Raw genomic sequence first — 14,988 nt, 5'->3', positions numbered from 1 at the left:
CCTGCTCTTAGAATTTAAGACTAATGATGCAGTCCTGGCTCCAATTATATCTGCCCTGTTCCACTCACATGTTCCTGCTCCCTTGCAGGAGCTGTGGTGTCTTAATAAAAACAGATCATTAGAGCCAGACTTGTTTACTGTATGTGTGATCCTCTTGCAGGGAGTTTGGCCGCTGGAAAGTGAATAACCTGGCTGTGGAGCGGAGGGATTTCCTGGACTCCCCTTTACCTCTCACCCCCGAATTTATTCGGAACATTCGACTCCTGGGGCGCAGACCCTCCGCCCAGCTAATTACTGACAACCTGATCAAGAAATATGGGACTCATTTTCTCCTCTCAGCCACACTAGGAGGTAGCCATATTGTACAGTATTGTGCTGCTTTGCTTGTTATATGAAATGTAGACTGCATAAAATATCAAGTGAGAAAAATATGTGTATTACCTATACCAATGTTTGGATATTTATTTATTGATACACAATTTGGAAACAACAGTTGCCCTTTACAATATCTCACAATGATAATGTATGATAACAGGAATGGTCAGAATTCCTGTTACATTAACATTCATTATAATTATAATTATAAGATTTTTTGAAAATACAGTTTAGAGTTTGTTACAAATACAAATTTAGAGTGTGTTATTATTTTTAAATTATATCTATGTAAAATGCCATGCTGTTAAGACATATTGTGGGTGGAGAATAAATAGATCAATTCTCCTTATTAAATAATATATTTTGTTAGTATAAAAAGATAAGTTCTGTTTTGATTACTTAAAGGTCAAAGTCTTTAAACATTCTTACAATATTTTATAATGAGAATTTTTATAAATGAGAGTTTTAAGCTGGTTTGAGCAGCATCTGATGTATATGCAAGTTTCTGTTGCAAAACAACAAAAGCTGTCTTACCCCTATATAGAATAGACAGCGCTCACGCATATTTCTACTGCAATTGGTAGTATGTCAAACCAGTGAAAATGGCTGGTGACAAGCACTGAATCCCATGGCCCTATATTTACTCCAGTGTATAGCGGTAAGTGGGAGGCAGGTGCAGCAAGATAGTTTCAGTATAACAGTGACATGATTATTTTGGTAAGAAAAAAGCCTAGGATCATGTCTGAAATAGGATTCCTTTGCAAAAGCCATACTTGTCGATTACTACTCTCAATTCTCAGCCTGCCAGAGGTTGCACTTACAAGTGGCTCCATGTAATACAAAACTCATGGAGGTTTGCAACTGATGTGACCTCCTTTGCTCCGGTAAAACAAACAATACTATGCCAGAGAATGTGAAAATGAAGAGCTGTATCTATGCCTTGTGCCAAAGATATTTCTTAGATAGAAATTTAATGTATGAGTCTAGACCGTAGCTTATGGCCTTCATGAGGTAAATAATACAATAATGATTGATGTGAGAATCACATAATGGAGATAGCATCAGCTGCCGTTTAGAGACAAATGAAAAAGGAAATACTGTAGTAATAGAGACATTGCAAAAATACAATGTCCCAAGTTTTTATTTAGGGAGCATCCTTTGTGAGCAAGTGCACTTCTGTGTATTCTTCACACTTAAGTTAGTATTTATTGCAGCTGCTAAATGGAACTGTAAAGTATATGCAATAATTAAATGGCTAACAGTACCAGATGTGTATTTGTTACAACCACATGCTTAGACATAGCAGAAGTATATTCAAGGGCAAAATGCTTGAACACTGAATACTGTTAAAATTTGAGTTTTTGTATTTAGACAGACTACTAACTCAAAAATGTATATATTTTATTTATATGATAAAATTATGTTTCAAAATCTGTTTATTGGGAAGTAACATTTATTTGCTATGAAAATACACAAGTATAATACAATACAAAAACAAATAATATTAATACAAACATAATAGTGATTTTATGTATTACCAAAATTGTCAAATACAAAAGTCAGTAGTGATACCTAGTTACAAAAGACTCACAATACTCAACAGTTACATACATACACTACACTGTGCCCATTCATTTCGACCTGTATTGGGTTTGAACATTTTTTGTTTACCACAAAGTATGATCTTATTCTGTCAAACAGAAATCCAGCATAGATGATAGCCTGTAGCACCTGCAGCCTGTAGCTATATATTGCATAATATTTATTATTATTTATTTAATTATTAGATTATAATTTCGAATGCTATCCTTTCAAGATCAAGTACACAAATAATGTAAGCTTTTACCCAAACCACATTCACAAGAAAATGAAGCAGAATTGCTCATCAGACCTGAGTAAGAGTTGTAATAGTCAGCTTGGGTAATTTCAGTGATTTCCTCTTTACTCATTCAGGAGAGGAGGCTCTCACCATATTTGTGGATAAGAGGAAGCTGAGTAAGAAGGCAGAGGTGAGCGACTACACCAGCAACAGCACGGCTGTGACTCTGGAGGCGCTCCACCAGCTGGCTGCCTCCTACTTCATAGACCGAGAGAGCACACTGCGCAAGCTGCACCACCTCCAGATCGCCTCCACTGCCATCAAGGTGGGCCATTAGTCATGTCTCACAGTGAGCAGATATCACATTTCTCTCAACCACTCATGCCAGGCCAACACATGTATTTGTATGACTCACAGCAAAATGCATATATATATTAATACATACTTTTACATAAATGGTCCTTTTGTGGCGTTGCCACATAGTTTTAAAATGTGTGTTCTTATAAAACACATATAACATGAACTTATGTACTATGGCCTTTTCTGCTTTTAAAATGGACCAAACAAATTTCAGCTATTTCAACAACTATCTGCCTCAATTAAGGATTTGATTTATAGCGGTGAGAGATCCACATTTATTACATTTGTTCTGACAGTATTTGATGTACTGTAGGGGGTTTTAGCTTATTAAACATGTTCTCCCCCTGCAGCCCACTACAATATTACAGCCCAGCAAATTGGCCAAGCAAAGCTGTCTATATTCTCCAAACAGCTGCATTTACTTTGTCCCAGCAGCTCTAAGAGGGATGCTCCTATTCTGGGCCAAAACCTTCATTATCCCCTCGATTTCATTACATACAGGAGTGCCTTGCCTCAGCACACCACTGTTGTGGAACTTAGACATTTTCATTACAGTTGGGAGAGCAGATCTCAGCTGTCGGCGAGTGTTTGTCTGTTGCTCATTGAAGGTTGCTAGTCTCGCTGAGGCACGCTTTCATGTGAGAAAAGCCAAAGTGTTCGTTGAGTGACGGGAGCAGCCTGCGAGCTAGGGTGTTGCAGCTCCATCAGTGGAGGAGAATGAATCGCAGAAGCGGCAGCAGCCTCAGACACACGCATCATTTCCACGGGGCGTTGACCCATGTCTGCATTTCACGGGACAAACAGAAGTAACCGCTCTGCTGTATGAATTCCAAATTGAATGAAACTGGAGTGCAAGATGAGGCTCCTGGCATTCCCTGCTGGGCTCTGTGGAGGAGAAATTTAGCAACTCATTTTTGAGGAAAAGCCTGTTAGTGAGCTGGCACGCTGGGCCTCAGGGGCTCAAAAAAATAATAAATAAAATAAAATAAAAAAACAGGAAGGCCCTTGAAAAAGTCAAGACACATGCCACCCACATTCTTTTGCACAGGGTGTTTGTCTAATGCGAAATGACTCAAGCTGTTTTTTGGAGAAGGAGGAATCATTTTGTTCATGATTTGACAATTCCCCAAATCCAGAATCCTGCCACCTTGCAAATCTGCCACTGAAGGCGTAACCCTGGTGCCTACTTTAACACAAACTGTGGAAGAACTTCTAAACAGCAGCCGTGCAAACCCACTGCTTTATAGATTTGCATTTATGAAATAAATTGCTTTGTTTAGTCTTAAGTATTGGTTTTCTTTCATAAAGAAAACAATTGGTGGCAAATCCAAAAATTGTTTTTCAAATGGCATTCAGCTTTGAAACCAGAAATGCAAAATGGGTTATACTTATGCAAACTCTTATAAATCAAAAACCTTCTCTTCACAATCTATTTTGCTTGAGGGTACGGTTCAAGGAAACACTTGATTTGTGGTAAGAAAGATTTTTAATATTACCAATACATTTTAAATGATGACAAAATATATATTAAATCCAGTAAATAACGATAACAAAAATAAATAAATAAATAAATAAATAATAATAATAAAAACACAAAAATGTCAAATCAATCTCATATACTGAATAATATAACTAGCTCTGGACAACAAAGGGGGCTGTGCACTTACTGCTTAAATCCAGATTCCGTCAGTGGCCCATTAGCTGCTGAATGCTTTCTTTCATTGGCTTAGTATTAACATAGAGCAGGCTTTATGTAAACTATATATGTATTGCACAGATTTACCATTTGCAAATTAGATTTTAATTTGGTAGTTCTTCATGAGGCTCGTTTCTCACAGAATCAGATTTATCAGCTGTGCTGAAATCGTATTTTGTTCTTGTATGAGAGTTTCATGAACCAGATGCAGAGCAGTCCGTCGGTGCTTTCATGCGACTTTGATTATACATCAAAATTAGCAGATAAAATGGCTTCATCAGAATAACTTGCAGATCTCACTCGGTTTGACATCTGGAACTACTTAGCAGTTTGGTTAAGCAGCTCCACAACAGATTTAATTGTTTTAATGCCGTAATCTGGAAATTCATCTTACCCAAAGACAGCTGCACTCATCAGGTACAACCTGTTGACAACACATGCTAAGGCAGAACAGCAGACTGCCACACAGACCCAGGTGGACAGTAATTTGCATTAAACTTAAGCATTTAGCAACATGCCAGTATGTATACATGTTTGAATAACAGCTGTTTTCTGGGTAGGAAAAACAGCCTGGTATTAAGCTCTACTTGCTTATCATTCAACTTTTCTTTGTCCTATGTGGCATCATATGGCACATCAAATGACTCACGCAGATATGAATTTACGCATTTACGCAAATTCTTTGATCTTCTATCCCTCTAACAAAAACCCTTGTGTTTGTCATGCAACTGTGTGGTTTGTGTAGACATGAACTTTAAAGGAGGTTGTATCATCAAAACACCACTTATTTTTCATTTTTTCCTACTTTCAATTCACTTTCTTATTCCATTCACTCCCTATGTAGATATGAATGTATTTTGAATGAATTCACCTTGTCATACACTTACATATACAACAGGGGTGTAACAGTATACAAAAAACACAGCTTTAGTACAAGCTTGCACCTCACAAATTGGTACAAGTTTGGTACAATGAGAAAAAAGCAACAAAATCCCAAATGCATGAGGCTAGATTGCCTTACATTTATTTTACCAGTAGACAGCAGTGCAGTTTGTTCCACTTAGTGTTGTCTAGTCTCCCCTGAGGTAGCTGGTATATCTTTTAGTGAATTAATCAGTGAAATGTAAACATATGCAAATTTGATATATTTCTTTACACATACCCCACAACTGTCCAACTATACAGACACACCATCCTTGTCTGATCCATCATAATAACGAGTTGGAATAAACTGGAAAAAGGCCAGTATGCCAGCATGTCAGTGAAATTTGAGGTTAATTTAGTTGCGGTGAACTGTGACATCTGTACCGTGGTTGTTCGGTATGAATAAACATGTTGTTACACCCGAATATTAAGTTTTATAGAGTATTTCAGCCTAGACTGCTTTATATACACAATATAGACAAATATATTGGGACACCTACACATTACACCTACAGATGTTTTTATGACATCTGTAGTTGCTGAGTTTCTGTGGTTGCTAAAAGCTTCCAATTCTCAATAATATCACTCACAGCTGATTATAGAATATCTAGGAGGCAAGAAATTTCACCAACTGCAGTTACACCATCCTACAGTACTGGAATTGTGTGAGCTCTTTAGAATGACCCATTCCTTCACAAATGTTTGTAAAGGCAGACTACATGAGTAGGTTCTAGTTTTTATACACCTGTCGCAAACTAAAGACATAAATTCAATGATTAAGAGGTGTCCTGATACTTTTGTCCATTAAGTGTGTTTGCATACCATTGCTATCACACAAAAACTGTATATATCTCCAAAATGGCAGCTTTACAGAAGAAGAACAAAACCTGTCAATTTAAAAAGATTAAAACTTTGACACAATGTAAAAAACAACTTCTAGATTCACTTTATGTCAAAAAGTGACAAACGGAGATACAAGATTTTTGTGTGACACCAGCAATAAAGATGGATATGTATTAGCTAATTAGCTAGCACAGGATATGGGCTCTTTAAAGGTCAAAAATGTGATGTGTCGCAAAGTGAACACTGTGGCTTATGCGCTGTACGTGTGTGCATGGAAGTGCGCCTGTGTTACTACCACCCCTCTCCTCAGTGGGTTTGAGATGGAGTGGCAGGAGCTTGCCTTGTCTTACCTTATCTGACTGTCAGCCTGGAAAAGATACCATCTGACAGGCCGAATCGAAAGAGATCACAGAATTGATAAAAGTGTGCCAGCACCACGAGGAGGAAAATGTGAATCAATTAGGTGTGCTTCACAGTGTCATGAAGAGAGAAGGATGAGGAGAGGGGGAAAAAAAGCTGAGCATGATCCCATATTGTAAATGCAGAGAGAGAGAGAGAGAGAGAGAGAAGAGAGAGAGAGAGAGAGAGAGAGAGAGAGAGAGAGAGAGAGAGAGAGAGAGAGAGAGAGAACCAGCTAAGGGTAAATTGAGATGCCTTGGTCAATATGGCAGCAAACAGTCTTGCCATCTTTAAAACCCATACCCATATTCCTTAAAATTCCTTTTCTTTATGGATGCAGAAGCCTATGTCAAACAAATAAGATAATCAAAGTGCCCATGTCAGTGGAAGAAGATAAGAAAATCATATGAGTGTGAAAGCATATCTCTTGACTAATGTCAAGAAGGTGATTATTTTTGAGTGGACTATCATGGCAAGCAGGCTGTTGAAGTGACTGCTAGTAGTGACTTAGCAAGCAAAGGTCCTTAAGTGACTTAAGTGAAAAAGTTTTTACCAGCTAACATATTGACAAAGGAAATAGGTTGGCAATGCTAAATGGCCCATTTCAAAGAAATATATTACACGATGTATTGCAAGTAGAGTAATGCACTGTCCCCGTCTGGATGTTTAAACCATGGTCTGTCTTTTGTTGCCCAGGTAACTGAAACAAGGACTGGCCCTCTTGGTTGCAGTAACTATGACAACCTTGATTCTGTTAGTTCTGTGCTGGTTCAAAGCCCTGAAAACAAAGTCCACTTGCAAGGTATGCATTTCCTGTGTTTCATCCTGATGTTGTAATGATTCACATCTCACTGCATCATACAACACCACTTCTGTGCACAATTAGAAAAATATCTCTTGTAGGGACATAACAAAACCAATGTTATTCTATTGTTGCTGTGTTCACCAACAAACATCACCTCAAATGTGAAATGATTGATGTAGAGAAAGTACAGATGCTCACCCATTGTTTTTGTTTGCTTCAGCAGAAAATCAACTACATTTTGAAATGTATGAGTCGCAAATCAATGTAGCAGAAAATAGTTATTAGTTATTGATTCTATGTACAAAATAAGGGCAACAAGCCTTTTTTATCTATATTGACAACACTGGGTGCCTTTTTAATCACTAGACACTATCCACCAAGACCACTAATTAAGAACTATAAATTAATAATCACCAGGTGGGAAATGCAAGATAATTAGCACCTGCCTCTCATTATCGTTGCAAACACTTCATAACACATCTCAATGACTGAGAAGATGTTGAAATAAGTGGCCGCAGGTTTAAAATAATGTTGATGCTTGTTAAATAGATGTTTAGTTTATTTTTTGAGAAAAAATCCATCATTAAAGATGAAACACATATGTTGAGACATACCTACAAATGCTGGAGTTTGCAGCAAAGCAAATGATTTCTCAACACTGCCCTAACTTTAATTGAGGGCACTATATTATAGCTACTTGCAACAAATGTTTGTTAAGTAGAAGCTCAAATGACCTCTTCTTACATTTCATTGATTGCAAGATTAAAATCTTTAATTGGTCTGATTATGCAAAATCAATGAACAGGACAAACTAAAAGCTGGTATACCCTTGCTAAAACCATTATCTGTACTTTATACATGTCTATAATCACTTAAGTATTTGTAACATAATGAAACAAGTGTAACAATTCACAAATCGTCCAAAGATCATTTTATTTATATGTATTTTTATTTAAAGGGATAAAGTAAAATTAGAGTAGAAAGCTTCCTGGAACATCTCAAAAAACTCTCAGTAATGGAGTACTGGAGCCCAACTGCAGTGCAGTTGTTAGCTGTAAGGAGAGTAAATGCAGTTCTGCATGTGTGGTTCCTGTCATGGAGAAGGCTGTACCGTGGTGTGCTTGTGACAGAGCTGATCTTTTCTAAGTCTGCAGAAATCACATCCAACACAGCTGTCAAAGTATATGGCAGAGGTGTGCCAATCCATCAAGATTTCATCTATTTGGACAGTTCTTCTTTCTTCAGCAAAGATAATAAAATAAATACACACTGAACATGTGCAGAAGCAAAGTGGACAACAAAGTGGAGAATGATCAAACTAATGATCTGCCCTGGACTGTGTTCAGATCCCAGTCCCAAAGCATTTTATTGGGATAAATAGAGGAATCAAAGCAATGTAAACTGAACGTGTCCTATATCTCTGGGAATTGGTGTTGGGAGTTATGATGGGTAATTTCCTGACAGAGTGTATTGAGTTTATGAAGCTGTTATGAAGGCAAATTGTGGCTATTTTAAGGACACTGACATTTAGAGAATCTTTCCATTTTCTTCTTGCTTTAACGCTTCATTACTTCAATAATTTACATCAGTTTCACAAGCCCTAAAATAGAACCCTGTGGAACTCCACACAATCTGGTAAGCTAATTGGTTATGCAACAGTTTTTCACTTTAGATTAATAACTGACTCGTTAACCTAGGGTTTAAGGGGTTAATATACAGTATTTGATTGTCAGTCATGAATAACCTAGCTTTTGACCAGTACTGATGTGTCAGTGTCTCAGATATTGTGCAACATAATCTATTCTATTACCTATTTTCTGTACCTGCACTCTCACTGTCTTTATAACTTTTCTGCTTTTTGTAATTGAAGGTTTGCAGGTCATTCTCCCAGACTACCTCAAAGACACCTTTGTCCAAGCAGCTCTTAGTTACATTGCCTGCAATGGAGAAGGAGACTTTGTCTGCCGAGGCAACGACTGCTGGTGCAAGTGCGACTCTAAATTCCCAGAATGCAACTGTCCTTACATGGATATTCAAGCCATGGAAGAGAGTCTCCTGCGAATCTCTGAATCATGGACCCTCCTCTACAAAGAATTTAAGGATTCAGGTGTGAAATCCTTTTATACTCCTTGCTCTATAATAGGAAATTGCGAAGGAGAGCAAAGCTAAGCCATGTGCTATTCCCCATGGTCTGATTTATGGCTAAGACTGAGTAAACACAGATGACATCTAGTGAATTGTTGCATTTCACACACCGTGTGCTGTGCTCTCAGCAAATCAAGATCTGGACAGGACTGGATTAAAAAAAAGTAATCAAGAAACAGGTAGTTTACAATATGTCCAGCAAGATGAAGTGCCCATAAAATGCCTTTATTGTCAGTCCAGCACTGGCCATCACAGTGGTAACAACATATGAATGGCAGCACGTAACATAATGTTTAAATATTACTGCCTGTTTAGGTCACCCCTGCAATGGCCATTGGTGCTGGAGTGAAATTAAAATGGATTACTCTTTTTCCCTCCCCAACGTAATCATTTTTCTTTCCTGAAATATCTGGGAGTGCAATTACTTTTACAGTTTATGTTATAAGAGCTTGAGGAAAGTGCAGGAAGTGCCAGGCATAAGTAGTTTCTCAGGTATCATAAATGTGTCCTTTGGTGAGGGATATCAAAGACATTCAGTGTTCTGCTCCATCAGCTAAAATTAAATGCTGGGAGTGTCTCCATAGAGAATGTGTTGGGGAAAGAAACATACTTTGCTGCTCTCAAGTGAAACGGTTCTTTCTTATTGCGGCTGTGGGGAAAGACAAGAAAGTGTTGCTCATGTCCTTACAATCACCCAGTGCACCTTGTTTATTTCAACTCACTGGATCTGTCTTAAGAGAGCGAGAGAACTTGTATTTTTTCCCTTCTTATTTTCACCAGATGAGTTCAAGACATTCCTGATGAGGCTGCCTCAGAACTTTTTCCTCAACAGCTCTACCATCCAGCACTTGTGGCTGCTGGATGGCATGTTTCAGCGGCGTTATGAGCTGCTGGAGAGCAGCATGAAGGGCCTCTTCAGGAGGGCCCAGCGAGTTGTGTACAAGCTCTTCAGCCTGAGCAAGAGGTGTCAAAAGCAGCCCCTCATCAACTTACCACGCGAAAGGTGAGCACAGTAGACTTGTTATTTTGTCATTGAGACTCCAGTGAGTAGGCTGATGGCTAATTTAGAAATGGGATAATGTCTCTCATTCTCTGTATTAGGAGAGGGAGTTCCCCACACAATTTGGGAGTAAATTATTGCAGGTGCACCAAAGTGGCCCATATTTTAGACTGACATCTCTATGGACTGTGGGGAGGAATGTTTGTCAGTGTGTCTTAGAGTGATAGGGACCAGAACAGCATCTCACACTCTGAGCATTTCACACAAAGAAGCTGTACACGATTGGTTTGGCCAGTTTCTCATAGCAGACAATATTGCAGAAAATCCTGCAGTTAGATAATGGCTGGGTATAAATCCAGAAGAAAAGAGGAGGGCCTTATAGTTCATTCAGAAGTTTAGTTTTCATGCTATATTGTGTGTAGTTAAAGTATGAATTGTGCAATGTGCCCTGATAAATGCTTTTGTCATTCCTAGAGTTGCTTTTTTTCTGTCATTTTTTGCACTATGCAGTAGTGGTACAACAGGGATGATGGACGTTATGTTGCTCACACAATGCTGGATGCAAGATCCAATGTTCAGTATCACAAGAGAAATTAAGCACATAAATGATTTGTTTATATTTGCCTTTTCTGCAAACAGTAGTCAAAACCTTTATTGCACTTAACAATAAGGTGGAAGTGCTAAATTTGGAAAATAAGTCAGCTTAATTAACAGTAAATTATGCTCTCCAATGGCATTGTAAATTTCTCCCTAAAGCAAATGAGGCTGCTGTGATCATTAAGAGTAATTATTTTGTACTGCATTTGCTTTAACCCTGCTGTGTGACAGAACCTACCTCTGGCATAAGGCCACACATATGGTCTGGAGCTCTACTTTAGGCATGTTAAGACACGCTTACTGAATCCCACCCCCCTCTCTCCTCAAATATAGGCCACGATCATACTGGCTGAACTACTTCCAGTCATTACTCTACTGCTCAGAAAGCAACCAGCTGGGTTTCTTCTCAGAGGAGTTGCACACCTGCATTTGTGCATATGACCAGAACTCATGCCAGGTGCCTACTCCATGCTCTATAGGAGAAGGTCCAGCTTGTGCTGCCTGTGCCAGTGACAACCACACTCGCTGTGGCAGCTGTAATCCTGGCTACATGCTAAGTCAGGGAGCCTGTCGACCCATGGTGGCTGATTCCACTGAGAACTACCTGGGTTTTGAGACTGACCTGCAGGACCTGGAGCTACGGTACCTCCTGCAGAGGGCTGACCGTCGCCTAGAGGTTCATGCCATCTTCATTAGCAACGATATGCGCCTCAACAGCTGGTTTGACCCCTCGTGGAGGAAGAGAATGCTGCTCACCCTAAAGAGCAACAAGTACAAATCTAACCTGGTGCACATGCTCTTGGGTATCTCCCTTCAAATCTGCCTTACTAAGAATAGCACCCTGGAACCTGCCCTTACTCTCTTCATCAACCCCTTTGGCGGGAGCCACTCAGAGAGCTGGTTGATCCCTGTAAGTGAGAACAGTTTCCCAGACTGGCAGTCCACCAAATTGGATCTTCCACTGGAATGTTTTAACTGGACCTTGACTCTGGGCAACAAGTGGAAGACTTTCTTTGAGACCATTCATATTTACCTGAGGAGCCGCATCAAAACATCAGGGACTACCGCCAATGAGAGCATTTACCTGGAGCCTCTGGAAATGACTGATCCTTCAAGGAACTTGGGCTATATGAAGATCAACAGCATCCAAGTGTTTGGCTATAGTATGCATTTTGACCCAGAGGCAATCCGGGATTTGATCCTGCAGCTGGATTACCCATATACGCAGGGTTCCCAGGATTCGGCTCTGCTGCAGCTGCTGGAGATCCGAGATCGTGTAAACAGGCTTTCTCCACCAGGCCAGCAGCCGCTGGACCTCTTCTCTTGCTTATTGCGCCACCGCCTCAAACTCACAGCCAATGAAGTGGTGCGCATCCATTCTTCTCTCCAGGCCTTCAGTGCCCGACTCCCAAACTCTCTTGATTATGAGACAACTAAACTTTGTAGCTAACAGCTAGAAGTCCATACAGCTGTCCAGTACCTTCACACACAGACAAGACTGTGCATGAGTTGAAGCTGCAAATAGAAATAAATGTGATGGATTCATGCTAAACTAATTGAATCATTCACACAGATATCTTACAAATCCCCTATTCACACATAGACCATTGTACTCAAAACACAGGAGTCATTTTCTTGTATGGTGCAGCACTAAGATCATGAGAAGGGACAGGGACCTTTTACATATATGGTATGGTTGTTTGTAACTTTTCTATGTTATATTGCTTCAGTGACTGTGCACTTTCCTTGGACAGAATACAGTGATGTCAGTACGTTTTGTAGATAAATTGCTATTAAAACATCATGTAATATTATAACCATTGTCACATTATTTGCCAGTCCTCTTTTATTGGTTCACCTGTGCAGTGATTTGTGTTGTAGGCTATACATTTTCTTTTAAAAAGAAAGGTCACTTAGTGAGATTGTGAATGCAATTAAAGATGACGTAGATGTTTGATAAAAAAATAATGAAACAGATTCATTAACACAATTACATTACAGCTTGCAAAGCTACGCTGTCTGTTTTATGAGGAAATTCATTTTTAATTTGAAAGGATTAGTCAGAGACGAACCAGTCTGCTCATTTAACCCCTGAATGTGGGGGTCTGGGGCTGTAACTGAAAGTACTGCATGTTCTTTTCAGTTACAAGTGGTATTTGTATATCTATTCTTATTTTAGCTTATTTTAACAGTGCTGCCCACTGCCATTATCAACAGGGGAATAGCTGTGTTGCACAGCTTTGACCCCTATAGCCATTTCATGCTTTCACTTGTGGCCTTTTACAGATATAAAAGAAGCTGAGGTGGAAAGATGAGATAGGACTGTTATTACTTCCTTTTAACTTAAGTTCATAGTGGAGGCTGTGGGAATAAGGTGCTTTAGTGGAATAAGGTCCTATAAGATGTGTTAATGTGAGTTTCGGTTTCATCAGATATAAATTTGTGGACGCTAATCTGGTGGCGGATATTTTATACTAGGTTGTGTTTTTTCTTCTGATGCACCGCCACTCTTTTTTCTAAATCTGAGGCATGTTTTATGTCCTTTTTTTGTCTGGGTTGTGTATTTGTAGTAGGCCTTTCAGATGTCCACTGCTTTGTTAACAGTCCATTTATTCAGATCATGTTCAAAGGAGTCTGTAATTACAATGCAGCCTTGGACCGAATGTTAAGTTAACACTCAAGTGGTGAAATATGCCCAAGTATGACAGATGTGATGAAATCCATAGTGCCTTTGTAAATGTTTCCCAGAGAGTTTTATGCTGTAATTTTTTGTGCTGTTTCCTTCAGTTATTTTGATCCCTGCCAAATATCATGTTTAGGTCTTTTGGCTCATTTATTTCTTACAATGCTTTATTGCTTCTAAAAGAGCTCTAAATTATAATTGGTTTGTATCAGCTTTATTTTCCCCAATATTGACACCCATTAACACCCAAGGACATGCCAATTACCTATTAATGTGTTTGCACATTGTCTACCCTACATTAGCACAATAAAACAGCCTTATGTGTTTCACTTAGTGGCATCCCTTACAAATGCAGTAGTTTACCGCAGGTTTACAGTATTAGAGAAAGGACGTGTTATGGAGACTGTTCATTCCAGAAATTCATCTTTTGCCTCTCAGGTACAAAAAACAAGATCCCCCTGGTAGGCACAAGTAATTACTATCTTCAACAATCCTCAGACTGGCATGCAGTTGCATAAATTAGTTTCAAACCTTGGCTTGCAGGCTGTAAATAGTTTCTCATTCCTATTTCTGTCTGATCTCTTTAAAATACAGAGCACGGTAGAGTTCCAATAGGCTGATATGAAGATCTGTGACCTTTTGTTGGTTGTCAGTCAACAGATAATGGACATTTTATGTTCCTATCAATCCTCATAATATACTCTATGTGTACATGTAATTTATTAGATTCTTCAACAGACTGCATATTTCACCATTTTGTCCAACATAGCATAGATTGGATAATATAAAGGTCAACATGTGTGCTACGAAGGAATGATGAACATGCTGGAATATGTGACCAGGGTCTTCAAGGAAAATATTCCATTCAGACTGCAAACAGTTCTGTTCACTGTAGATGATATTGCTGGAGTGTTGCTAGCTGCTGCAGAGGTGTTTTCATCTTCCTTTTTTTTTGCCAACGTTGTTGCAACATTTTCACATGTACAGCATTCCTGCGTGGGATAATTACTCAGTGGACACAAGTGAGCAAGGAAGTAGTGACTGCTAGACTGCATATACAAATAACCTGCATACTACACAGGGAGCCTGTGAAATGAGTGCTTGTCAGCTACGCCAAAATGAGTTAACATTTGTTGTCATAATGTCAAATATGACAGTAAGGAATGGCTAAACATTACAGAGGTGATCAGTCTTTTTCCCACTCTGACAAAAACAATTCATCAAGCTGTTTTAAATATGCAGGCAAAGCAATGCCACAGAATCCCACATTATATTAAATGATAATGTTTTGGGAATTGCACTTAATTGGATTTCTGCAAATATGACTTGGAATGCACAGTAG

At 38.9% G+C, this 14,988-nt stretch overlaps 1 protein-coding gene across 4 annotated transcripts in view; it reads left to right on the top strand.

Moving 5' to 3' along the window:
- Positions 1–12,780, top strand: part of brinp3a.2 (bone morphogenetic protein/retinoic acid inducible neural-specific 3a, tandem duplicate 2) — a 38,689-nt gene extending 25,909 nt beyond the window's left edge. For all 4 annotated transcript variants that reach the window (XM_072684364.1, XM_072684365.1, XM_072684367.1 and 1 more), the window contains exons 3-8: positions 161–351; positions 2,329–2,519; positions 7,113–7,218; positions 9,092–9,328; positions 10,147–10,369; positions 11,297–12,780. In XM_072684364.1, the coding sequence (XP_072540465.1) occupies positions 161–351; positions 2,329–2,519; positions 7,113–7,218; positions 9,092–9,328; positions 10,147–10,369; positions 11,297–12,413 (2,065 nt within the window). In that variant the 3' untranslated portion in view covers positions 12,414–12,780. The remainder of the gene's footprint in view (positions 1–160; positions 352–2,328; positions 2,520–7,112; positions 7,219–9,091; positions 9,329–10,146; positions 10,370–11,296) is intronic.
- The last annotated feature ends 2,208 nt before the right edge of the window (positions 12,781–14,988 follow it).

This window comes from Salminus brasiliensis, chromosome 7 (assembly GCF_030463535.1).
Source record: "Salminus brasiliensis chromosome 7, fSalBra1.hap2, whole genome shotgun sequence".
NCBI classification, from domain to species: Eukaryota; Metazoa; Chordata; class Actinopteri; order Characiformes; family Bryconidae; genus Salminus; species Salminus brasiliensis.
The sequence above is the reverse complement of the archived record's forward strand: the minus strand, read 5'-3'. Positions and strand labels throughout refer to the sequence as shown.